Consider the following 26,459-nt stretch of genomic DNA (forward strand, 5'->3'; position numbering starts at 1 on the left):
GTGTGCCGAGATCGCGCCATTGCACTCCAGCCTGGGCAACAAGAGCGAAACTGCATCTCAAAACAAACAAACAAAAATTATTTGTGGGGCTTCTAGATGACAGTTCCTTCCACAGGTGGACTTGTGTTTGTTCGTGCCGGACATGTCAGCTAGAAGTACCCTGTATCATACAGAGGACGTGAACCTGGCTGCGAACCTGTGCCAAGGGCCAGTCTGTGACCACAAATTCTCAGGATCTTTCTTGTTTCTTCATTTGATTTCTGCATCTTGAATACCTCTGCAGTCTTCCGGGTCATCCTTACCTGAGCTTGTAGTTCTCTGGGATCCCAGTTCCTGCAGTTGCTCACCGTGGGCCGGCTTTGGTCTTGACTTTTGCTTGATCCTTCCAGTAAGGCTGCCAAGTAGGAAACCCCAGTGTGTCCACATCAGCAAACACCCTGAGAGCAAATGTGGCCTCAGAGCCCCACATATCATTCTCTTTTAACTATTTGGCGTGGTGGGTCCTTACTGCATTTTATTGGCTATTTGATCCTTTTAAGGAGATTTTTTAAAATTTTCAGTTGTTCTCAACAGGAAGGTCCGAATAATCTAACTCACCCTCCCCACAAGATTCCAACCCGGGTCTTTTTGATTCTAAAATCTAAGCATTGAATCACTACCATAACGTATCCTAGTCCTCTGGAAATTCTGATTTCCTGAGAAGAACGTCAGAGACTTAGCTGCCTCTCAATGTCCATTTTTCCCTTTCTTTAAACTGAAAATTTAAGATACCCAGCTGGACGCAGTGGCTCACCCCTGTAATCCCAGCACTTTGGGAAACTGAGGCGAGTGGATTACTGGAGGCCAGGAGTTCGAGAGCAGCCTAGACAACATGGTGAAACCCTGTCTCTACTAAAATACAAAAATTAGCTGGGTGTCGTGGCGAGTACCTGTAATCCCAGCTACTCAGGAGGTTGAGGCAAGAGAATCATTTGAGCCTGGGAGGTGGAGGTTGCAGTGAGCCGAGATTGCACCACTGCACCCCAGCCTGGGCGACAGATCAAGACTGTCTTAAATAAATAAATAAATAAATAAGTGGCTATTTTAAAATTGTAATTACAGGGATTTCTAAAGAGTGTTTTGTTGGGCTATTGCACCCAGCTAAAAGACCGCATTTCCTAGACTCTCGTGCAGCCCTTCTGTGGCTAAGTCTGACGGGTGAGATGTATATAGAAGCCTAGTGTAGTGCTTCTGGGAGGAAGGGGGCCTCCCTTCCGGCAAAATGGTGATAGTAAAAGCAAAATAATCTTGGCTGGGCACCGTGGCTCACTCCTGTAATCCCAGCACTTTGGAAGGCTGAGGAAGGAGGATTGCTTGAGCCCAGGAGTTTGAGACCAACCTGGGCAACTTAGTGACCCCATCTGTACCAAAAAAAATTTAAAAATTATCTCGGTATGTGGCGCACACCTGTAGAAAACCAGCTGCTTGGCAGGATGAGGTGGGAGGTTTCCTTGAGCCCAGGAGGTTGCTGCAGTGAGCTGTGATCACACCACTGCACTCCAGCCTGGGTGACAGAATGAGACCCTGTCTCTAAGGAGAAAAAAAAAAAAAAATCTTGTTCAAGCTTCTACTATTTTGAGATTTTTCAAATCCAAACCGACACAGATGAGAAGAGTAAAAAATAATCTCAGACTAAGGGACTTGGCTAGGGATCCCTTCTCTCTCCACTTTTTCCATCCCCCATGCCCAGGCCTACAACTCCCCTCTCTTCCCAAACCCTCCCTTCACAACACACAAACCAGTCTGCGCACAGCCTTATAAATATTGATTTTATAGAAAGGACCAATTCAAAATTGGTCAGATGCCACACGCTAGAAGCTTCCAGAACCACAATGATGGAAAGAAAAAAACAAAAAACAGAGAGAACAAACAAAAATACCCCAGACCAAAATGCCTGAAAAATCAAGGTCTTGGTTGACCAAAGGATTCTTAAAGAAACATGTGGCCGGGGTGAGGAGACCCCAATGCCTGAATGAGAGCCCAGAGTGGAAGGAAAAACAACCCAGAAATGCAAATCCGAAGTCCCTGCCCACGGGGCCCCCCCACGCTGTCAAAAGCGAGGCAAAGGGCTTCACAGCTTCATGGGGGTGGGGTTGATGGCAGTAGCTTAAATAATAACGGGACGAGGAGGATTTTTATACTTCAGCTTTTTTTTTTTTTTTTTTTTTTTTGCCCCCCTCTTCCTCTATGGGGAAGAGGAGAAACTGGTAGCTTGAGGTTAAGGAGAAAACAGTTATTTTCCCCTCACTTCTTTAATAGGCAAACCATCCAGAAATGGCGAACTGTCATGAAAAAAATGCCAGCTCCCACCTGTGACCGGATAGCCCCCAATTCCTAGAGAGGTGAGAGCGGTGGTGTGGCAGGTTAGGAGAGGTGCCAACGTTGGGCGATGCAGCCTCTTGGGAAATAACAGCTCCAGCAAGAAAGAATTGGGGCGAGGGAGAGGATGGGGGCCAGAATGGGGGAACCCTTACGTGATACCAAAATTAGCTGCCGTCTGCTCCCTGCTGGTGGGTCCCTGGGGTGGAGAGCGTGGCAGGGAAGGGGGTTGGGGCTGAATGGAGAATAAAGTGAGATGCTGATAAAAAAAACACCCTTCTCAGAGGGTCCACGGCCCTGGTTCTGAAGAGTAGAAAATCAACAGGATCAAGCAGAGTGCCTTCCTGGGTCACCCCTGCTGAACCCCAGCTCAGTTCCAGTGGGGGATCAATGCTGTCTGGAGTGGGGGAATGGGCAGGCGGCCCAGTTCGGACCCTCAGCTCCCAGGGGAGAGGGGAGGGGTGGGTGTGGTGGGCTCTCCCCTCCCCTCCCCCGGCTTCACCTCCCCTCCTCCCGGCCTGCCCGGCCTCCGCCCGGCCCATTGCAGGGCAGCACCCAGTTGTTATCGTGGAGGCCCAGGCGGCAGCCGGGCGTCTCGCGGTCGGCTCGGCGGCAGCACATCCAGTAGGAACGTCCGTAAGGCAGGTCATGGTGGTAGGGCTTGGGGTGCCAGCGGCAGAGCGACACGTCGCCCTTCTCGTATCTCTTGCGGCACTGCTTGCACGGGTCATCGCGGTAGAGCGGGTCTCGGCTCCAGCGCGAGTCTGTGGCCCGTACGCCGAATGCCTCGATGATGCCCTTGAAGTGGTGGCAGGTGCACTTGAGGGCGGCCAGCGCGCGCGTGGGCAGGAAGCTGAAGATCTTGACCAGCACGTGCTCTGGCAGCAGCAGCATGTACTGTCGCGGCTCCAGCAGCCGCTGAATCTTGAAGCGGATCTCTAGGAAGTCGTGCGACACGTGCCGGTACAGGCGACACAGGGAGGTGTCCGCCGTGCCCTCGGCATCGTCTGGGCCGGGCGCGGTGGCCGGGGAGTCTGCTGGGGGTGGCTCCGGGGGCCCGTCCGGCCCGCGGTTCTGGAGAAAGAAGAGCTGGCCCGGAGGCGGCGGCTCCTCTGGGCTGACCGTCAGGCACACAGTCTCCTCCTTCACGTTCTTGGTGCCATCCTTGCCAAAGAAGATGCACTCATCTACCACGCCCGTCACCACCACGTCCACGTGGAAGCCTGACGCTCCGCAGTCCCGGGCAGGGGGCGGAGGGGGCGCCGGGGGAGTGTCCTCAGGCCTGGCGGGCGCCGGGCTCTCACCCTCGCTGGCCTCATCCGCCCTGGCCAGCAGGAACTCCACGTTGCTGGGGAGGGCATCCCGCGAGGGGCTGATGAGCTGGTATAAGTCACATGTGATCTTGTCCTTGGCTCGGGCCCCAGGACCTGGGCTGCCAGGGTAGGCACAACCAGGCCTGCCCCCGCCCCCAGTGGGCAGGCCGCTGTCTGGTGCACGGGGCTCCCGGCCATTGGAGATGCGGAAGGCGATGCGCACCTCCCCAGGGCCTGGCCCGGGTCGCTCTTCCTTGCGGAGGCCCTTGGTGGGAGGGCTGTCTCTCTGCGCCTCAAAGTGGGCCACGGCCTCCGCTACACGGCTGCAGTCCCCTCCACCGGACCGCCGTTCAGACCCCACCCCCTTGGCCGGTCCACCCTGCTCCGCGGACACAAAAACTACAGGCGCTGGGGTGGCCGGTCGTGGGTAGCTCTGCAGGGCCAGGGCCGCCCGCTGTTCCACGAGGGCCACCATCTCGGCCACAGAGAGCAGGTCCACGTCCTCACCGGCTGAGGCAGGGCCCTCCTCAGAGGCAGCCAGGCCCTCCCGGCCCCCTGGGTCAGGAGGAGCTTTGGTGGGGTCAAGACAGCGCCTCCTCCGCTTGGCCTTGGAGCTATCACTGCCCCAGTGCCCCTTGACCTTCATGGAGCTGGCCCGGCTGCCCCCACCACACTGGTGGGCCACAAAGAAGGCCACCTTCTCCTTTGTATTCCCGGGCTTGATGACATACCAGGTGTCCAGGAGGACTCGACCCTCATCACCAGCAGCTGCTGCTGAGAGGAGCGGAGCCTGCTGGGAGGCAGGGACCTCGGTGGCCAAGGCAGGTGGTGTGTTCTCTGAGTGGGCAGGCCCATGGTCTGGCTCGGCCCCGCCGCCAGGCTCAGGGCAGGCTGATGGCTTGAGGGCCGCAGAAGGCGGGCGCGGCTGGTTCTGTGAGTAGGTGCCAAACGGCCGGGGGCACCATAGCTGGAAGGGCAGGAGGCTTCCGCGGTCCATGCTGGGGGATGACGGCAGACGGGCTGGGCTTCACCACATCTCAGGACCTAGGTGGTGGTGGGAGGCTCCACATGCCACCTGGAGACAGGAAGAGGAGGTTGGGGAGCTAGGGGGTCAGCCTTTCTTGCCAGGACCACCCCAACCTCCACCTCTCCTTAGACCAAACCAGACCATCAAAACTCTATTCCTGGCTAGAAGCGGTGGCTCACGCCTGTAATCCCAGCACTCTGGGAGGCTGAGGCAAGCAGATCACCTGAGGTCAGGAGTTTGAGACCAGCCTGGCCAACGTGGTGAAACCCCATCTCTACTAAAAATACAAAACTGTGCTGAGCGTGATGGTTCACGCCTGTAATCCCAGCTACTTGGGAGGCCGAGGCACGAGAATCGCTTGAATCTGGGAGGCGGAGGTTGCAGTGAGCCGACATGGCGCCATTACACTCCAGCCTGGGCAACAAGTACGAAACTCCATCTCAAAAAAAAAAAAAAAAAGAACTCTATTCCCACTGCCTTGCTCAGGTGAGCAAAGGGTTGCAGAGGGGATGAGAGATACCCTTTTAACTTGCAGAGTGGGACCCTAACTGGCAGCGTGCTCCAACCCCATAGATCCTACCCCACTGCCCAACTGCCTTCGCCCACAATCCAGAGGCCTTTACACTGCCATAACTTTTACACTTAAGCGAAAGGACCACTGACAGACAAGGTCCTTTTTCTATTTGCTCACTCAGTAGCTCGTCCCTGAAAAGACAGAAATTCCCAGCCCCACCCACAGCTATGGCTGCTTAAACCCAGAGAGAGAGCAACGAGATGGGCTGGGAGGCGGAAGAAAATCTGAGGTCAGATTCAGACAAGCACTTAAGAAATCGGCTTTTCTTTTTTTTTCAAGTCGGGGCTTAATGAGAATTTATTAAAGCTGTGTGTCCTCAGTCAGAAAAATGCACACCCTTGAAAAGACGGTACAGGTAATTCCCTGAAGCACAACCATAGACCTGTGGAGTAAGAGGGCCTGTTCTAGAGCCTGGGAGTTCCCGGCTGCAGGGAGCAATGATGGCACCACTGCACTCCAACCTAGGTGACAGAGTGAGACCCTCTAAAAAAGAGAGAGCAAAACCAGGTGTGGTGGCTTGTGCCTGTAATCTCAGCACTTTGGGAGGCCGAGGTGGGCAGATTGCTTGAGCCCAGGAGTTTGAGACCAGCCTGGGCAAAACCCATCTCTACCAAAAAAGAGACAGAGATTAGCCGGGGGGGTGGGGCGCACCTGTAGTCCCAGCTACTTGGGAGGCTGAGGTGGGAGGATCACTTGAGCCCAGGAGGCCCAGGCTGCAGTGAGCTGTGATGCTGTGATCATACCACTGCATTCCAGCCTGGTTGACTGAGAGAGAACCCATCTCAGAAAAAAAGAAAAACAAAAAACGGGGCGGGGGGTGCTGTTCTAGCCTAGCTTTCTCCTCAGGCCGCACACAGATAAACAGAAGCTCAGAGTGGGGAAGGGTGACAGAGCTAAGATTCCAGTGGGTCCGCAGCAAAAAGAGGCTCTCAACTTGGTTTCTGGACTCTTCGATTTAGGGCTCTGTTAATAATGACTATTTTATTTTGGAATGACTTGATGTGAGTGATCTAATCTGGAGGCAATCTTGCACATGAGTCCGATATGATCACTTTCATTGCAGTTTGAACCTACTAAGTAACATATGCCTCAATCTTTCTCTGGCTCATCTCCCTCCAGACAGCTCAAAACCAAAATGACCCTTTAAACCTTGAAACTTCCACATGCCTACAGGCCAGAGAGGTCAGCAAACTATGGCCCAGAAGCCAAATCCAGCTCGCTGTCTTTGTAAATAAAGTTTTATTGAAACATGCTCATTTGTTTATGGATGCTTTCATCTTCAACAGCAGAGCTGAACAGCAGAACAAAGACCACATGGCCTGCAAAGCTTAAAATACCCATTATCTGGCTCTTTATGGAAAAAGTTTGCCAACTCCTGCAGTACAGACTGTCCCTCTAAATTCAAGCAATTCCAGGCCAGGCGCGGTGGCTCACACCTGTAATCCCAGTACTTCGGGAGGCCCAGGCAGGCGGATCACCTGAGGTCAGAATTCGAGATCAGCCTGACTAACATGGCAAAACCCCATCTCTACTAAAAATACAAAAATTAGCCAGGCGTGGTGGTGCGAGCCTGTAGTCCCAGCTACTCAGGAGGCTGAAGCAGGAGAATAGCTTGAACCAGGAGGCGGACGTTGTGGTGAGCTGAGATCTTGCCATTGCACTCCAGCCTGAGTGACAAGAGCGAAATTCCGTCTCAAAAAAAAAAAAAAAAGGTAAACAAAACAAAGCAAAATCCAGACAGCCTCCGAGCACTCACAGGTACCAGTAAACACAGAGAAACCCCGTGTCAAGAATCTTTATCTCCCCTCCATAATCCCCAATCCCACCTACCCCTCAAATACTTACAGTCCCTGCTGTAATCTCAGTTCAGTGTTAAAAACATCACTCCATAGCCTCCAAAACATATAGATGGCTGTTTACCAACCACCAATTCACATACATGTTGAGTATCTCAAATCTGAAAATCCAAAATGCTCCCAAATTCAGAACTTTTTGAGTGCCAAGATGACACTGATAGGATATGCTCATTGGAGCATTTCAGATTTTCAGACTTGGCATATCAACTGGTAAGTATAATGCAAATACTCGAAATCCGAAGAAATCCAAAATCCGAAACACTTTTGGTCCCAAGCTTTTCAGGTAAGCGGTACTTGACCTGTATATCCAACTGCCCGGAGAGGCAGGCTAACACAGCAAAACCCAGTCTCTACAGATGCCATCCTGCTACAACTTGGCCACCCACTCAAGTCCCCTAATCAGTTCCAACCCTTACCTCCAGCATCTCAATGTCCTCCCCCAAATATCGAAAACCTTCCAAATACTACTTTAAACCACCGAACCTAAAAATATCCTCGCCAGTACTGAAGGGCCGAATCTCAATCAATCTCTCACAGATCCCAACACAGCAATTCCCCAACCTATGTCATAAACAACCACTCTCCCGGAATCCTATACTCCCCCCAACCCTCCTCCATTATCTTCTAATTCCACTAGAAGCCCTCCAACAGCAGACGAACTCTTTGAAAACACGAAAGCTCCCTAACACTTTAAGATGAATCTTAAACCTTAAAAATGTTTCACAAAGCCAAAAAAAAAAAAAAAAAACCAACCCAAAGACACCTCACAAATGTTACAATAGCAGACATGTGCTTACTGCACACTCGCTGCGAGCTTGTTAGGTACTGCGCTAACAATTCCTGCTAATCCTCCTCGGTCCCTAGGAAGCAGGTAGTGTTATCAATGCCTAGTTCCCGATGAGACACAGATGAAATCTCCTGTCCGGGTTCAGACAGGTAGGAAGTCAAGATGCAAGCCCAGACATTCCAGCTCTAGAACTGGTACTCTCGGGCTCTTTCCTTCCGTCTCTCCCGGAGCTCCCCAAATCCTATGCCCAACAAACACTCCAAAACACAAAGGGAACCTGATCCCGAGAACACAACCGAACCTTCCGCATTACAAACGAACCCAAACTCCAAGGTGCCCCTTAGGCGCAAAGGAACCCCAAAAGTATCCCTTGAACCCACGTTAAAACTTCCCCAAGCCCCAGAACATTTTGCAATGCAAAGGGAACCCCCAAATCTTGTAACCGCCCCGCCAAAGAAACCTTCCAAACCCCTCAGGTGACCCTCGAAACCTATACACGCCCCCAAAGAGCCCTCACCCGCAGCCCCCCCAGGCGGCGGGAGAAGGCTGCAGCCCACACGCATGCGCGCGAAAGGTAAGAGGGCCCGCCCCCTCGCTCCTTCCCTCCGGCCACCGCGCGGGCAGGGGAGCAACTAGCTTCCCTCCGCCCCTTTGTTGACAGACGCGCGCGTGACGCCCTCAGCCAATGAGCGGCCGCCATTCGGGGCCGTGCCCATATAAGGCAGGCCTTGGCGAAGGGGCCCAACTTCGAAATAGGGAGGAGTAGGCGAGAGGTGACGGGAGTGGGTGGTGGGGTAGACACAGCCGGATGCAAGGGAGCGTGGAACAACTCCCAACGTCCAGCTAAACGGAACAAGGTCAGGGCAAAGGCCACGGCACTCCAGGGGAGGCTTATTACACCACGTTCCCTCGAACAGAAGCCCTGATTGACGATTGAGATTTAAAGGGCCAGGCAGCCCGGGGATTAAGAACACCAAGGCGGAAGGAAGCAGGCGGAGAGATTAGAGTATCCAGCTTTAGTTGGGAACTATGAGGGGCGGGGGGTGGGGTGCTGAGGATTTCCGCGGGGGGAATTTGGCATTGGGATAGCCCCACCCTGAAAAACAAATGGACAGAACCCTTCGAAGGTTCCCACGGCAACAGAAATCAAGCCTCTGGGCCTGGCATTCAAGGCTCAAGCCGTGTAGCCATTCAGAGCTGCCAGTCCATCCTTTCCAAACGGGCGCCCCAAGCCTGCCTCGCTTAATACAAAAGAGCAGCCAGGAAAGTCCTGTTAAAGCACAATCCTATAAACCTGAACCCGTCCCTATCCTGGTGAGAACCTGCCATGGCTCCCCAGTGCCTTCTGGAAAACACCCAGGTACCCCACCTGTCCAGTGGCATCCCTCCCCACTCCTCCGCCCCGCAGGCAATACCCCAGTGCACCCTAGTGGGCACCTGATCTGGCATACATAGAATACTCAGGCCCCATCTGATCCCCGGTAGCAGTGATCGTTTCCATGGTATGGATGAAGAAACACGCAGGGCAGGTCTCCTGACCACAAGGTCACAGAGCTGGGGTGTGAGCTGGAGCAGGGATATGAAGCCAGGGAATCTGATTTCCTAGTCACTGTGCCCTACTGTTTCACTATATATTCCCTGGGGTTTCAGCTTGACCACCCCTCCTCCAGGAAGCTGACACCCCCAATCCCCCTAGGCCAGGTCAGGCTTCACCCAGGGCGTCCATGCTGTGGGCTCATTGCTATCTATTCCTCACAGTCACCCGGCTCTTGCCTTCCCTGGTCTCTGCATTTGCTGTTCCCACCAACAGCAATACATTCACGCTCTGCAAGGCTCAATTCCTTACTGCATTCAGGTCTGTGTTCAAATGCAGTTTTAATGGAGAGGCCTTCCCCAACTCCCTTCCTGGAAATCACCCACCTGCCCAGAGAGGACCTCTGGGTTCCCTCTTCCCTGGCCACTCTGGGTCATCGTCTTGGGTGGGTCTCTCTCCCCAACGATGATCCTCCTGTGGAGGTTGGGGCAGGAAGGGGAGAAGGGCCTGAGGCAGGATCTTCTAACTCCCCCCCCACTGAGCCCAGCATAAGGCCCTACACTAGGTCAGCCTTCAGTAACTACTCCATGAAAATCTATTCATTGTAAAACACTGTGAACCAAAAATATGGAAAATCAAAAGATGGCAAAAAACTGGCTGGGAAAACACGAACCAAGAGACAAGTAGAGGAGTAACATTACCCCTTAAAAAAAAAAAAAAAACAAACTTGGCCAGGTGCAGTGGCTCATACCTGTAATCCCAGCACTTTTGGGAGGCTGAGGTGGGAAGATCCCGTGAGCTCAGGAGTCTGTGACCAGCCTGGGCAACATGGTGAAACCCCATTGCTACAAAATATACACAAATTAGCAGGGTGTAGTGGCACGTGCTTGTAGTCCCAGGTACTCAGGAGGCTGATGTGGGAGGATTCCTTGAGCCCAGAAGGTAGAGGATGCAGTGAGCTGAGATCGGGGCCATTGCACTCCACTCTGGGTGACAGCACGAGACTGTCTTAAATTAAATTAAAAATAAATAAATAAAATAAAAAATTGACAAAAGCAATGGATGATGACAAAACAAAATGACCCATTATTTATTTCTCTACATGAGTACCTAGGGCTGGGGGAGGGAGGTAGAAGTGGCCCATTATACACAAAAGTTCTCAACATACATGATCCAAATACTATGGCCTCCAAATAGATAAAGCAAAAAACGACCATCTCTACACATGACAGCCATAAACTTACAAAATGACAAGGGAAAGTTTGTTAAATCCACAACTGATATGGGAAACCTTAACATATTTCTAAGAAAAGACTGCTTGGGAAAATTAGTAAGGACCTGAACCACGCAATTTACACCCTTGGTCAAATGCCCTCAACAATTAAATAATCCACATATTTACATCCCTAGCATAAGTGGAGCATTTACAAAAACTTGTCCCTGACATTCACTGTGGTCCTGCATGCTGGCCATTGTTGGGTGCTGGAACACACAGGTGACACTGAGCTCCCCATGAATGGCTCATGGGAAAGGGGTCAGACATCCAAATAAACAGTCAGAACCAACATGAATATACTAGAAAATGACCATCACAACAGCAGTCAATACTTGAGCACTCTACAAATACTCGAGCACTCTACAAATATGAACTTGTTTGATTCTTCCATCTCTTTTTTTTTTTTTTTTTTGAGAGAGTCTCGCTCTGTCGCCCAGGTTGGAGTGCAGGGGCGCAATCTCAGCTCAGCTCACTGCAACCTCCGCCTCCCACGTTCAACCTATTCTCCTGCCTCAGCCTCCCGAGTAGCTGGGACTACAGGCGCGTGCCACCATGCCAGGCTAAAGTTTTCCATTTTTAGTAGAGATGGGATTTCACCATGTTAGCCAGGATGGTCTCGATCTCCTGACCTCGTGATCCGCCCACCTCAGCCTCCCAAAGTGCTGGGATTATAGGCATGAGCCACCGCACCCAGCCTCTATCTCCTATTTTTAATTTCGTGTTAAAGATTAGGAAACTGAGGCAGAGAATGGCTAAGTAATTGCCCTCATTTAGAGCTTTGTGGCAGAACTCTTTTTGTGAGTGTGTTTTGTTTTTTGTTGTTTTCTGAGACGGTCTCACTGTCACCCAGGCTGGAGTACAATCTCGCCTCATCGCGGCCTCAATCTCCTGGACTCAAGTGATCCTCCCATCTCAGCTGCCCTCTTTTTTATTTTTTTTTAGACGGACTCTTGCTCTGTTGCCCAGGCTGGAGTGCAATGGTGCGATCTCAGCTCACTGCAATCACTACAACCTCTGCCTCCCGGTTCAAGCGATTTGTTTGCCTCAGTCTCCCAAGTAGCTGGGACTACAGGCATGTGCCATCATGTCCAGCTAATTGTTTTATTTTTTAATTTATTATTTATTTATTTATTTAGAGACGGAGTCTCGCTTTGTCGCCCAGGCTAAAGTGCAGTGGCCCTATCTTGGCTCACTGCAAGCTCCGCCTCCCAGGTTCACGCCATTCTCCTGCCTCAGCCTCCCAAGTAGTTGGGACTATAGGCGCCTGCCACCAGACCAGGCTAATTTTTGTATTTTTAGTAGAGATGGGGTTTCACCATGTTAGCCAGGATGGTCTTGATCTCCTGACCTCGTGATCCGCCTGCCTTGGCCTCCCAAAGTGCTGAGATTACAGGCATGAGCCACCGGGCCTCGCCTAATTTTTTTTATTTTTAGTAGAGATGGGGTTTCACCATGTTGGCCAGGCTGGTCTCGAACTCCTGACCTCAGATGATCCACTCACCTTGGCCTCCCAAAGTGTTGAGATTACAGGTGTGAGCCACTGTGCCCGGCCTAATATTTGTATTTTTAGTAGAGACAGGGTTTCACCATGTTGGTCAGGCTGGTCTTGAACTCCTGACCTGTCTCAGCCTCCCAAAGTGCTAGGATTACAGATGTGAACCACCGTGCCTAGCCTATCCCAGCCTTTTGAGGAGCTGACACCACAGGTGTGTACCACCACGCCCAGCTAATTTTTACATTTTTTTGTACAGATGAGGTCTCAGTATGTTGCCTAGGCCAGTCTTGAACTCTTGAGCTCAAGCAGTCCTCCACCCTGACCTCCCCAAGTGCTGGGACTATAGGCAGGAGCAACCAAACCAAGTCAGAACTTAGAATCAAAGATCAGCTGACTCTAGAGCTCAAGGTCTAAACTACAATCATCCTGGCTGGGCGCAGTGGCTCACGCCTGTAATGTGATGGCGGGCTCCTATAATCCCAGCTACTCACGAGCTGGAGGCAGAAGAATTGCTTGAACCCAGGAGGCGGAGGCTGCAATGAGCTGAGATTGCACCACTGCACTCTAGCCTGGGTGACAGAGTGAGACTACGTCTACAAAAAAAAATAATAATAATTAGTTGGGCTTGGCGGCCAAGGAGGTTGAAGCTGTATTGAGCTGTGACAGCACCACTGCACTCCAGCCTGGGTGACAGAGTGAGATCATCTCAAACAAAAAAACAAAACAAAACGAAAACAAAACGAAAAATGTATTGAACACAGCTCTGGAGCCAGTGCCCAGCTTTGAGTCCTGGCTTTATCTCTCATCAGCTGTGTGACCTAGGGTAAGTCACTTGATCCCGTTGGACATCAGTTTCCTCCTGTGGAAAATGAGGGTTCATTCCTTAAGTAATCCACAAGTGTTTGATTCATTTATTTACTTAGAGACAGGGCCTGCCTCTGTTGCCCAGGCTGGAGTGCAGTGTATGATCATACCTCATTGCAGCCTCACACTCCTGGGCCCAACGGATCTTCCTGTCTCAGCCTCCCGAGTAGCTGGAACTACAGGCTCATGTCACCATGCTCAGCCAATTTAAAAAATTATTTTAGTGATGTGGTCTCACTTTGTTTCCCAGGCTGGTCTTGATCTCCCACGCTCAAGCGATCCTTCTGCCCTGGCCCCCCAGAGTGCTGGGATTAAGTCATGAGTCACCACCCACACCCTTCACTTTCAATTTTCATTTTTAATTATTTATTTTTTTGAGATGGAGTCTTCCTCTGTAGCCCAGTCTAGAGTGCAGTGGCACAATCCCGGCTCACTGCAACCTCCACCTCCCAGATTCAAGTGATTCTCCTGCCTCAGCCTCCTGAGTAGCAGGGATTATAGGCGCCTGCCACTATGCCCAACTAATTTTTTGTATTTTTAGTAGAGATGAAGTTTCACCATGTTGGCCAGGCTGGTCTCATCCTGACCTCAAGCGATTTGCCGACCTCAGCCTCCCAAGGTGCTGGGATCACAAGCATGAGTCACCACACCCAGCCCACTTTTTTTTTTTTTTTTTTTTGAGACGGAGTCTCGCTCTGTCACCCAGGCTGGAGTGCAGTGGTGCAATCTCGGCTCACTGCAAGCTCCACCTCCCGGGTTCACGCCATTCTCCCGTGTCAGCCTCCCAAGTAGCTGGGACTACAGGCGCCCGCCACAGTGCCCGGCTAATTTTTTGTATTTTAAGTACAGACTGGGTTTCACTGTGTTAGTCAGGATGGTCTCCATCTCCTGACCTCGTGATCCGCCTGCCTCGGCCTCCCAAAGTGCTGGGATTACAAGCATGAGCCACCGCGCCCAGCCCCAACTAATTCTTCTTAAAAATTTATTTGAAAACAGGCCGGGCGCGGTGGCTCACGCCTGTAATCCCAACACTTTGGGAGGCCGAGGCGGGCGGATCACGAGGTCAGGAGATCGAGACCATCCTGGCTAACACGGTGAAACCCCATCTCTACTAAAAGTACAAAAAACTAGCCGGGCGTGGTGGCGGCGCCTGTAGTCCCAGCTACTCGGGAGGCTGAGGCAGGAGAATGGCATGAACCCGGGAGGCGGAGCTTGCAGTGAGCTGAGATCGCGCCACTGTACTCCAGCCTGGGCGGCAGAGCGAGACTCCGTCTCAAAAAAAAAAAAAAAAAAAAAAAAAAAAAAATTTATTTGAAAACAAAAAAAGAGATAAAATTAAAGCAAAAAAGTGGCTCACAACTGTAATCCTAGCACTTTGGGAGGCTGAGGCAGGCGGATCACTTGAGCCTAGGAGCTTGGGACCAGTCCCTGCAACATGGTGAAACCCTATCTACAAAAAATAAACAAAATTAGCTGAGCGCGGTGGTGCACGCCTGTAGGCCCAGCTACCTGGGAGGCTGAAGTGGGAGGGTCAGTTTAGCCCAGGAGGGCGAGGCATCAGTGAGCTATGACTGCACCACTGCACTCCAGCCTGGGCCACAGAGTGAGACTCTGTCTCTCTCGCTCTTTTTTTTTTTTTTTTTTTTTTTTTAAGATGGAGTTTCACTCTTGTTGCCCAGGCTGCAGTGCAATGGCACAATCTCGGCTCACTGCAACTTCTGCCTCCTGGATTCAAGCGATTCTCCTGCCTCAGCCTCCTGAGTAGCTGGGATTACAGGCTCTCGCCACCACACCCGGCAAATTTTTTTTTTTTTTTTTGTAGTTTTAGTAGAGATGGGGTTTCACCATGTTGGCCAGGCTGGTCTCAAACTCCTGACCTCAGGTGATCTGCCCACCTCAGCCTCCCAAAGTACTGGGGATTACAGGCGTGAGTCACTGTGCCGGCTGACCCTGTCTCTTAAAGACAAAACAAAGATAAAAAGGGAAGCTAATAAAGACTTTGAGGCCGGGCATGGTGGCTCACACCTGTAATCCCAGCACTTTGGGAGGCCAAGGCGGTCAGATCACAGGTCGGGAGTTCGAGACCCGCCTGACCAACATGGAGAAACCCCATCTCTACTAAAAATACAAAATTAGCCGGGCATGGTGGCACATGCCTGTAGTCTCAGCTACTTGGGAAGGCTGAGGCAGGAGAATCGCTTGAACCTGGGAGGCAGAGGTTGCGGTGAGCCGAGATCGCGCCATTGTACTCCAGCTTGGCCAACAAGAGCGAAACTCCGTCTCAAAAAAAAAAAAGACTTTGAAAATCACTAACTGAGCCAAAGACTACTTCCCTCTTTATTTCCCATTCTGAAGTTAAAGTGATCCTAAAGAGTCACACACAAAAATAAAAATTAGCTAGGCGTGGTGGCTCATGCTGTAGTCCCTGCTACTCAGGGGGCTGAGGTGGAAGGATTGCTTGAGCCTGGGAGGCAGAGGTTGCAATGAGTGCAGAGACTGTGACGCTGTACTCTGGCCTGGGCGAAAGAACGAGACCCAGTCTCAAAAATAAACAAACAAAAACCTTAATTGGAAAAGGAGACAACAAATACATAGTAAGCATCATGGTGGCCAGCGTTATGAGGAAACAAATATAGCAAAAGAGGAGGGTCAGGGCTGGGCACGGTGGTTCACTCCTGTAATCCCAGCACTTAGGATGCTCAGGCAGGTGGACTACCTGAGGTCAGGAGTTTGAGACTAGCCCAACCAACATGGCAAAACCCCATCTCTACTAAAAATACAAAATTAGCTGGGCGTGGTGGCACATGCCTGTAATCCCAGGTACTTGGGAGGCTGAGGCAGGAGAATCATCTCTTGAACCTGGGAGATGGAGGTTGCAGTGAGCCGAGATCACACCACTGCACTCTAGCCTGGGCAACAAGAGCAAAACTCCGTCTCAAAAACAAAACGACAAACAAACAAAAAAATTAGCCAGGCGTGGTGGCGCATGCCTGTAATCCCAGCTACTTGGGAGGCTGAAGCAGAAGAATTGCTTGAACCCAGGAGGCGGAAGTTGCAGTGAGCTAAGGTCACGCCATTGCCCTCCACCCAGGGCAACAGAGGAGGAGACTCCATCTCAAAAAAAAAAAAAAAAGGGTCAGGAGAATTTGGAAGGGTGAGGTTATGATTCTAAATCAAGGGGGCTAGGCGTGGTGGCACATGCCTGTAATCACAGCACTTTGGTAGGCTGAGGAGGATGGATCACTTGAGCCCAGGAGTTCGAGACCAGCCTGGGCAACATGGCAAGAACTCATCTCTATCTTTAAAAAAAAAAAAAAAAAAGCTGGGCACAGTGGCTCAGGCCTGCAATCCTAGCACTTTGGGAGGCGAAGGCAGGAGGACTGCTTGAGCTTAGGAGTTGGAGACCAGCCTGGGCAACATAGTGAGAGTCTAACTGTACTAAAATGTCAAAAACAAACAAACAAAAAGTACTAGCTGGTTGAGGTGGCACATGCCTGTAATCCCAGCTACTTAGGGGGCTGAGGCAGGAGGATTGCTTGAGCCCGGGAGGTTGAGGCTGCAGTGAGCCCTGATGGTACCACTGTACTCCAGCCTGGGAGAAAGAGTGAGACTCTGTCTCAATAAATAAATAAATAAATAATAAATCAAGGGGTCAGGGATGGCATCACCGAGCAGGTGCCACGAACCAAACCGTTTAGAAAACTTGTGCTTTTAGGGCCGGGCGCAGTGGCTCACACCTGTAATCCCAGCACTTTGGGAGGCCGAGGCGGGCAGATCACAAGGTCAGGAGATCGAGACCATCTTGGCTAACACGGTGAAACCCCGTCTCTACTAAAAATACAAAAAATTAGCCGGGCATGGTGGCAGGCGCCTATAGTCTCAGCTACTAGGAAGGCTGAGGCAGGAGAATGGCATGAACCCAGGAGGCGGAGCATGCAGTGAGCCGAGATTGCGCCACTGCACTCCAGCCTGGGCAACAGAGCGAGACTCCGTCTCAAAAAAAAAAAAAAAAAGAAGAAGAAAAAAGAAAACTTGTGCTTTTAGGAGTAAGACAGTTTTACCATAGCAGTTAGAAATACACCATTAAACGTGGTAAAAAATACAATTTTCTTCTTCGTTTCCTAGTATATGTCACAGGTTTTGAAATAAAGATGGTAAAAATACCATTTTGTATGAGTAAGCTTCAGACAAGCACAGGCTGAAAACAAATTTAAGATTTTAAGAAAAGGCAAAACAACTTGGAAAGCAGACAAATGCTGTAAGACAAACAAATGAAGGCAATGGAAAACAAAAAAGTGTCAGATCACCCCAGGGTGGACAGAGGTGACACATAGGATTGGGGACAAGTGAGGGACTGGAAACTTTTTCCCAAACCAATAGGTCTGCGGATAATTCAATGAGGGCCGGAGACAGAATGTTAAAAAATCCGTGAAAGCAGTGACAAGCAGGCAAAGCTGACATAAGGGACTGAAAATGAACCAGGAATAGAGAAACTCAAACTTGAAAATGAGCCCAAATGCCCGCATACCTGCAGAACTTCCCTACCATTATGACAACAGCGAGTTCCCCAATGGCAGGGTCGAGTCTGCACCCAATACAGACGGTGGCACATGGTAAGTGCTCTATTAACACTTGTGGGCTGGGCTCTGTGGCTCATGCCTGTAATCCCAGCACTTTGGGAGGCCAAGGTGGAAGGATCACTTGAGTCCAGGAGTTTGAGACCAGCCTGGGCAATATAGCAAGACCCTGTCTCTACAAAAAAAATTTTTTTTTTTTAGTTTTCTTGGAGACGGAAACCTGTTCGTCACCCAGGCTGGACTGCAGTGGTGCGATCTCAGCTCACCGCAACCTCCATCTCCCGGGTTCAAGCTATTCTTGTGCCTCAGCCTCCCGAGTAGCTGGGACTACAAGGGCATGCCACCGTGCCCGGCTAATTTTTGTTTTTTTAGTAGAGATGGGGTTTCACCATGTTGGCCAGGATGGTCTCAAGCTCCTGACCCCAAGAGATCTGCCCACGTCGGCCTCCCAAAGTGCTGGTATCACAGGTGTGAGCTACCGCACCCGGCCAAAAAAATTTTTTTTTAATTAGCCGGGCATGGTGGCAAGCACCTGCAGTCCCAGCTACTCTGGAGGCTGAGGCAGAGGCAGGAGGATCACTTGAGGCCAGGAGGTTGAGGCTGCAGTAAGCTGTCATTGCACCACTGTACTCCAGCCTGGGCGACAGAGACAGTTCTGTCTCTAAATAAATAGGTTGGGCTCAGTGGCTCAACCCTGTAATTCTAGCACTTTGGAAGGCTGCAGCCGGTGGATCACTTGAGCTCAGGAGATTGAGACCAGCCTTGGCAGGATGTATTTTTTATCTCTACAAAAATTACAAAAATTAGCCAGGTGTGGTGGCATGCCCCTGTAGTGCCAGCTATTTTGAAGGCTGAGGTGAGAGGATGGCTTAAGCCCAGAAGGTGGAAGTCACAGTGAGCCAAGATAGTGCCACTGCATTCCAGCCCAGTCAACAGAGCCAGACCCTGTCTCCAAAAATAAATGAACAAATAAATACATAACTAAAACACTTGTAGGCCAGGTGTGGTGGCTCACGCCTGTAATCCCAGCAGTTTGGGCAGGTCGACAGCTTGAGTCTCGTTGTTCAGGACCAGCCTAGGCAACACAGCAAAACCCTGTCTCTACAAAAAATTAAAAAAAAATTAACTGGGCATGGTGGCGCACGCCTGCAGTCCCAGCTACCTGGAAGGCTGAGGTGGGAGGAAGGCTTGAGCCCAGGAGGTAAAGGTTGCAGTGAGTTGAGATTGTACCACTGTACTCCAGCCTGGGCAACAGAGCCAGACTTTGTCTCAAAAAATTAAATAAAAATAAATAAATAAACACACGGACTACCTAAGGAATGAACCCCCATTTTCCAGATTCAAAGCTGGGCACTCTGACTCCAAAGTCCATTTTTCTCTTTGTTTTACTTTTTCTTTTGTTGCTTTGATTTTTTTTTTTTTTTTTTTTTTTTTGAGATAGTCTCGCTCTGTCACCCAGGCTATAGTTCAATGGGACAATCAGAGCTCACTGCAGCTTCCACCTCCTGGGCCCAAGTGATCCTCCCACCTCAGCCTCCAGAGGTGCTGGAACTATAGGCTCATGCCATCAAGCCTAATTTAAAAAAAAAAATTATTTGAGGCTGGGTGCAGTGGCTTATGCCTGTAATTTCAACACTTTGGAGGGCCAAGACAGGCGGATCATTTGAGCCTAGGAGTTCGAGACAAGCCTGGGCAATGTAGTGAGACTCCGTCTCTACAAAAAAGATCCAAAAATTAGCTATGTATGGTGGCATGCAGTTGTAGTCACAGCTAGTCAGGAGGCTGACGTGAGAGGATCACTTGAGCCCAGGAAGTTGAGGCTGTGGTGAGCTGAGATCGCACCACCGCACTCCAGCCTGGGCGACAGCTAGTCAGGAGGCTGACGTGAGAGGATCACTTGAGCCCAGGAAGTTGAGGCTGTGGTGAGCTGAGATCGCACCACCGCACTCCAGCCTGGGCGACAGAGCGAGACTGTCTAAAAAAAAAAAATGGCCAGGTAAGGTGGCTCATGCCTGTAATTCTAGCACTTTGGAAGGTTGAGATGGGTAAATCACTTGAGGCTAGGAGTTTGGCACCAGCCTGGCCAACACGATGAAATCTCGTCTCTACTAAAAAGACAAAAGTTAGCAGGGCATGGAGGTGCACACCTGTAATCCCAGCTACTTGGGAGGCTGAAGCAGGAGAACTGCTTGAACCCGAGAGACGGAGGTTGCAGTGAGCTGAGATCGTGCCACTGCACTCCAGCCTGGGCAACAAAGCGAGACTGTCTTTAAAAAAAAAAAAAAATTTTTTTTTGTTTGTAGAGATGAATTTTCCCTGTGTTGCCCAGGCTGGTCTCAAACTCCTGAGTTCTACTAATCCTGCCACCCTGTTAATCCCAGCCTCCCACCTTGGCCTCCCAAAGTGCTGAGATTATAGGCATGAGCCACCTTGCCCAGCCTCAATACCTTTTCTTGAAAGAATAAAAATCATAAAGACCTCACACTTAGGCCGGGCGCGGTGGCTCATGCCTGTAATCCCAGCACTTTGGGAGGCCAAGGCGGGCGGACGACAAGGTCAGGAGATCGAGACCATCCTGGCTAACACGGTGAAATCCGGTCTCTACTAAAAAATACAAAAAACTTAGCCAGGCGTGGTGGCGGGCGCCTGTGGTCCCAGCTACTCGGGCGGCTGAGACAGGAGAATGGCATGAACCCGGGTGGCGAAGCTTGCAGTGAGCTGAGATCGCACCACTGCACTCCAGTCTGGGTGACAAAGCAAGATGGAGTCTCAAAAAAAAAAAAACCTCACACTTAATGAGAGCGTAATATACCCCAGGCATTTTATATATGCCACCTCATCAGTTACCACGTCAACTCCTTACAAGAAGCTCAGAGTTTAAATGTGGTCCCATTTTTACATGAGAATACTGAGGCCAGCTGGGTACTGGGGCTCATGCCTGTAACCCCAGCACGTTGGGAGGCCAAGGTGGGTGGATCACTTGAGGTCAGGAGTTCAAGATCAGCCTGGGCAACGTGGTGAAACGCTGACTCTACAAAAATTAGGCAGGCGTGGTGGCACACACTTGTAGTACCAGCTACTCAGGAGGCTGAGGTGAGAGGATCCCTTGATCCTGGGAGGTGGAAGTTGCAGTGAGCCAAGATCACGCCCCTGCATGCCAGTCAGGGCAACAAAGTGAGACACTGGCTCAAAACAAAACAGAAAAAGAGGTCGGAGCAGTGGCTCATGCCTATAATCCCAGCACTTAGGGAAGTCGAGGCGGGTGGATCACCTGAGGTCAGGAGTTCGAGACCAGCCTGGCCAAGATGGTGAAACCCCATCTCTACTAAAAATACCAAAATTAGCCAGACGTGGTGACACAAGCCTGTAATCTCAGCTACGCGGGAGGGTGAGGCAGAAGAATCATTTGAACCCAGGAGTTGGAGATTGCAGTGAGCCAAGATCATGACTGCACTCCAGCCTGGACAAGAGTGAGACTCTGTCTCAAAAAAAAAAAAAAAAAAAGGAAAAGTAAACTGAGGCCCAGAGTGGTAATGCAGCTTGGCTAAGGACACACAGCAACAGAAGCAGGAATTTGAGCCTGGGCCTCTCTGAAGCCAATGTTTTCAACCATAAGCTTACTATCACAGTCACTGAATTAAGCCCAGAAAGCTCACAATAAATAAACCAAACTGTTTCAAGGTGAATTTACAAAGTTGTCAAACTGCCCAGTGAGGCCTTAATGACCCAAAAGTTAAATGAACAAAAGCAAACTAACAACAACAACAACAGGAAAAACCTAGTTAGAAATATTTCCTCTTCACTGAAACACCTGGAGTAAGGCCAGACTAGGTAATTGGCGAGGACAGGAATGGGAATGGGGATACACTGAGTTTCTTTTTTCTTTTTTTTTTGAGACAGAGTCACTCTTTCGCCCAGGCTGGAGTGCAGTGGCACAATCTTGGCTCAACGCAACCTCCACCTTCTGGATTCAATAGATTCTCCTGACTCAGCCTCCTGAGTAGCTGGGACTACAGGCGTCCGCCACCACGCCCGGCTAATGGAGACGGGGTTTTGCTATGTTGGCCAGGCTGGTCTCGATTGAACTCTTGGCCTCAGGCCATCTGCCTGTGTTGGCCTCCCAACGGGTTGGGATTACAGGCATGAGCCACCATGCTGGGCCCACAGATTGAGTTTGTAAGCACCATCTCCAGAAGTCATAATTGGATTTAGGAGCCCAGGGGTGGAGGGCAGGGATATGGTGACAACATAAGAGAGAAAGGAGACAGCCTGACATCTTCCCTCTCGGTTCCTCTCTACCGCCTTCTCTTTCCCGCTAACATTCAAAAATAACAACTCACATGTACTGAGCCCTTCAATAAGTATTGGAGTAAGGGCTCACAAAGTAAGTTCCACTATACTGCATTATCTTCCCGAACCTCTCACCTTCCTAGGGTTACTGATCCCATTTTATAGGTGAGAAGAACCCAAAAGACTTGCCCAGGGCCAGGCATGGTGGCTCATGCCTGCAATCCCAACACTTTCGGAGGTTGAAACAGGAAGACCCCTTAAGCCCAGGAATTTGAGACCAGCCTGGGCAACATAGTAAGACCCGCGTCTCTACAAAAATAAAAATACAAAATTAGCCGTGCATAATAAAAAATTAGTCCCAGCTACTTGAGAGGCTGAGGTGGGAGGACTGCCTGAGCCCAGGAGGTTGAGGCTGCAGTGAGTCATGATTGCACCATTGCATTCCGGCCCGTCTAGGCAACAGAGCGAGACCCTGTCTTTAAAAAAATAAAAAGGCAGGCCGGGCATGGTGGCTCACTGGAAACGCCTGTAATCCCAGCACTTTGGGAGGCCGAGGCGGGCAGATCACAAGGTCAGGAGATCGAGACCATCCTGGCTAACACAGTGAAACCCTGTCTCTACTAAATATACAAAAAAAATTAGCCGGGTGTGGTGGTGGGCGCCTGTGGTCCCAGCTACTCAGGAGGCTGAGGCAGGAGAATGGCATGAACCCGGGAGGCAGAGCTTGCAGTGAGCCAATATTGCGCCACTGCACTCCAGCCTGGGTAAGAGTGCGAGACTCCATCTCAAAAAAAATTTAAAAAATAAAAAATAAAAAGGCTGGGCGCGGTGGCTCACGCCTGTCATCCCAGCACTTTGGGAGGCTGGGGCAGGCAGATACCTGAGGTTGGGAGTTCGAGACCAGCCTGACCAACATGGAGAAACCCTGTCTCTACTAACTATACAAAATTAACCAGATGTGGTGGCGCATGCCTGCAATCTCAGCTACTTGGGAAGCTGAGGCGAGAAAACCAAAGCACCCAGGAGGCGCAGGTTGGGGTGAGCCGAGATCTCACCATTGCACTCCGCCTGGGCAACAAGAACTAAACTCCGCCTCAAAACAAACGAACAGAAAACCCATAAAAATAAAAATAGGGCCAGGTGCGGTGACTCACGCCTGTTAATCCCAGCACTTTGGGAGGCAGGTGGATCACCTGAGGCCGGGAGTTTGAGACCAGCCTGACCAACATGCTGAAACCGTGTCTCTACTAAAACTACAAAAATTTGCCAGGCATGGTGGCGCATGCCTGTAATCCCAGCTACTCAGGAGGCTGAGGGAGGAGAATCGCTTGAACCCGGGAAGCGGAGGTTGCAGTGAGCCGAGATCGCGCCATTGCACTCCAGCCTGGGCAACAAGAGCGAAAATCTGTCTAAAAAAAATAATAATTAAAATTTAAAAAATAAAAATAGGCCGGGCACGGTGGCTCATGCCTACAATCCTAGCACTCTGGGGGGCCGGAGCGGGTGGATGGCTTGAGGTCAGGAGTTCAAGACCAGCCTGGCCAACTGGCGAAGCCCCGTTTCTACTAAAAATGCAAAAATTAGCCAGGCATAGTGGCATGAGCCTGTAATCCCAGCTACTCAAGGAGGCTGAGGCAGGAGAATCGCTTGAACCCAGGAGGCAGAGGCTCCTGGTGAGCCAAGATACCACTGGTGACAGAGGTAGACTCTGTCTCTAAATAAATAAATGAATATAAAAGAGTTGCCTAAGGTCATATAGCAAGTAAATGGCAGAACTAATATTCTAGACTGCTTTGTTCTCTGTCTCTACTCATCACATTGTATATTTCAGTATGGAGAGGGGACTAAATTATAGTGCTGAAAGCACAGATTCTGAGCCAGGCTGCCAAGATCGGAATCCTGAGTCTAGCAATTAATGCTGGATAGCCTTGGGAAAGTTGCTTAATTTCTCTGCACTTCTGTTTCCTTTCTGTAAAATGGAGAAAATAACAGCACCTACCCCTCAGGGGTGTTATCAGAATTAAATGAGTTAATGCATACAAACAGCTAAGGACAGGGCCAGGCATTTTGTAAAACAATAAGCGTTAACTGTAATCCACAGTAGGGAACCCCTACATGCTTCTGAGCTGGGGTGTGTGCCCAGATCAGTGCCAGCTTTTGAGAAAACGCCCTCTGGGACTGGACTGGAAAGGAGGAAATCCATTAGCACCTGTAACCCAGTCACATTCCGGGGGCGGAGAACTTCCCACCAACAGCTCTGAGACTGAAACTTCACAGCCCAGATCTCCCATTAATAGTAACGATTTTAATGACTCCCTTTAACCCTGTTCTCAGAGGCATGCTTGCCGTTCCCATACTACAGATAAGGGCACTAAGGCTCACAGATTTGTCCATGGCACAAAGGGGTGGGAGAATAGGGGATGTGAATGCTGTACTTCTCATAGGGATAAACCACTACACTCTTCTAAATTCCACTGGGGAAGTGAGGGTGCAAAGCCTGTCTGGATGGCCCTTTCTGGCCATATTATCCTACAGTTCTGTGCCTGTCCAGCTCACCGGGAGTCTCTGGCGGGACTAGGGAAATTATCACTACATCCACGCCCCTAATTTCACGCTCCTCACCCCACCCTCAGTCCTGGAGCCTGAACCCACACTCTCCTACCACTGATTTCTCCCTCCCACCTCCTCAACTTGCCTTCCTGCCCCCAATCCGATCCAGAGGCCCCATCCCATCGCGTCCACCGTTCGCCTGTCCCTTGGAGCTTCCAGACCCCCTCACTCATCCTAACCTTGATCCTCATACCCTCGCCACAGGTTAATCCCCTATCGAAATCGACACCTTCAGGGCCTCTACCTGGACGTCCAGCCCCGTCTCCAACTCGGGGCCCACTTCCCCAGCTCTGAGCCCCTTTACAATCAATTCCAAAGCTCCACTCCCACCCCACCTCCAAGACCCCTCCCCAAGCCACCATTCTTTTACTACTACCTCCGGCTCCCATTCCTCCCAATCCCCTCCCCCAGGCAATCTCCCCTCGCCCAGCCCCTTCTTTCGCCCCTGCCTCTTCCCCCTCGTCACCCGGTCCCGAACCCCCGTCCCGACTCTCCAGCGCCCCCGGCCCTCGCCTGGGCTCTCACCATCGCCGCGCGCTGCATCTCCCTCAGCTACGCGGGTTTCCCCTACTCGCTCCTCTCCAGCCTCCCCTTCCGGGTTCTCGTCCCGAAGCCCGCTGGGAATTGAAGTCCGGGCAGCCACGGACTACATACCCCAGAAGGCAGCACGGTCAAGCGTGGAGGTGGGGTGGGAAGCAAATTAGGCGGGCGGAGGAAAAGAACGACTCGAACTCCCGGGAGACAAAGCCGGAGAGGACTTGGCAGCGCAAGCGCAGGGCGCTTCCCCGCGGGGCGCGCTGGGAGATGGAGTCTAACCAGGAGGGCTCCATTTTTACCCGGGGCCCTTGGGAAGGGAATTGAGAGTATTGCAATAGGGTGTTGCTGAGGGGTGGAGAGTTGGGGAAGAGCACATTTATTGATTCATTTGTACCGATCAACACAATAGCTAACAGTTCCTTATGCTTTTCCAAAGTCATTCCCATCCATCCCCTTCTTTTTTTTTTTTTTTTTTCTTTCTTTCTTTTTTTTTTTTTTTTTTGAGACGTAATCTTGTTCTGTCACCCAGGCTGGAGTGCAGTGGCGTAATATCAGCTCACTGCAACCTCCGCCTCCTGGGTTCAAGCGATTCTCCTGCCTCAGCCTCCTGAGTAGCTGGGATTACAGGCGCCCGCCACCACGCCCGGCTAGTTTTTGTATTTTTTGTAAAAACGGAGTTTCACCCTGTTGGTCAGGCTGGTCTTGAACTCCTGAGCTCGTGATCCACCCTCCTCGGCCTCCCAAAGTGCTGGGATTAACAGGCATGAGCCACTGCGCCAGGCCCATCCCCTCCCTTCTTACCTCCTGATTTACAAATGAGAAAATTAAGCCTTAGGAGGAAGGAAAGTCCCATGCATTAGGAGTTAGTCCACATCACAGAATAGCAGCTCCACATCGCTCGAGCCCAGGAGTTCGAGGCAGTTAGCTAGGGTTACACCACCACCCGCCATGGAGTTCAGCCTGGGCGACAGAATGAGACCCTGCCGTCTCTTTTTGGGTGACAGAATGAGACCCTGCCGTTTCTTAAAAAAAAAAAGAAGAAGAAGAAGAAGAAGGCCGGGCGCGGTGGCTCACGCCTGTAGTCCCAGCACTTTGGGAGGCGGAGGCGGGCGGATCGCGAAGTCAGGAGATCAAGACCATCTTGACTAACACGGTGAAACCCCGTCTCTACTAAAAATACAAAAAAAATTAGCCGGGCGGGGTGGTGGGCGCCTGTAGTCCCAGCTACTAAAGAGGCTGAGGCAAGAGAATGGCGTGAACCCAGGAGGCGGAGCTTGCAGTGAGCCGAGTCCGCGTCAGCCAAGGTGGGACAGAGCGAGAGTACGTCTCAAAAAAAAAAAGAAGCTCCACGAGGGCAGAGA

At 50.9% G+C, this 26,459-nt stretch overlaps 1 protein-coding gene across 1 annotated transcript; it reads right to left on the reverse strand.

The window, feature by feature from the left end:
• Positions 1-1,791: 1,791 nt before the first annotated feature.
• On the reverse strand, positions 1,792-25,171 carry LOC105478554 (F-box protein 46). The gene is made up of 2 exons (XM_011735979.2): positions 25,087-25,171; positions 1,792-4,746 (listed from the first exon to the last, which is right to left on the reverse strand). The coding sequence occupies exon 2, from the start codon at positions 4,666-4,668 to the stop codon at positions 2,857-2,859; it is 1,812 nt and encodes a 603-aa protein (XP_011734281.2). The 5' UTR covers positions 4,669-4,746; positions 25,087-25,171; the 3' UTR covers positions 1,792-2,856.
• Between the last annotated feature and the right edge of the window lie 1,288 nt (positions 25,172-26,459).

This window comes from Macaca nemestrina, chromosome 20 (genome assembly GCF_043159975.1).
Source record: "Macaca nemestrina isolate mMacNem1 chromosome 20, mMacNem.hap1, whole genome shotgun sequence".
Taxonomy (NCBI): domain Eukaryota; kingdom Metazoa; phylum Chordata; class Mammalia; order Primates; family Cercopithecidae; genus Macaca; species Macaca nemestrina.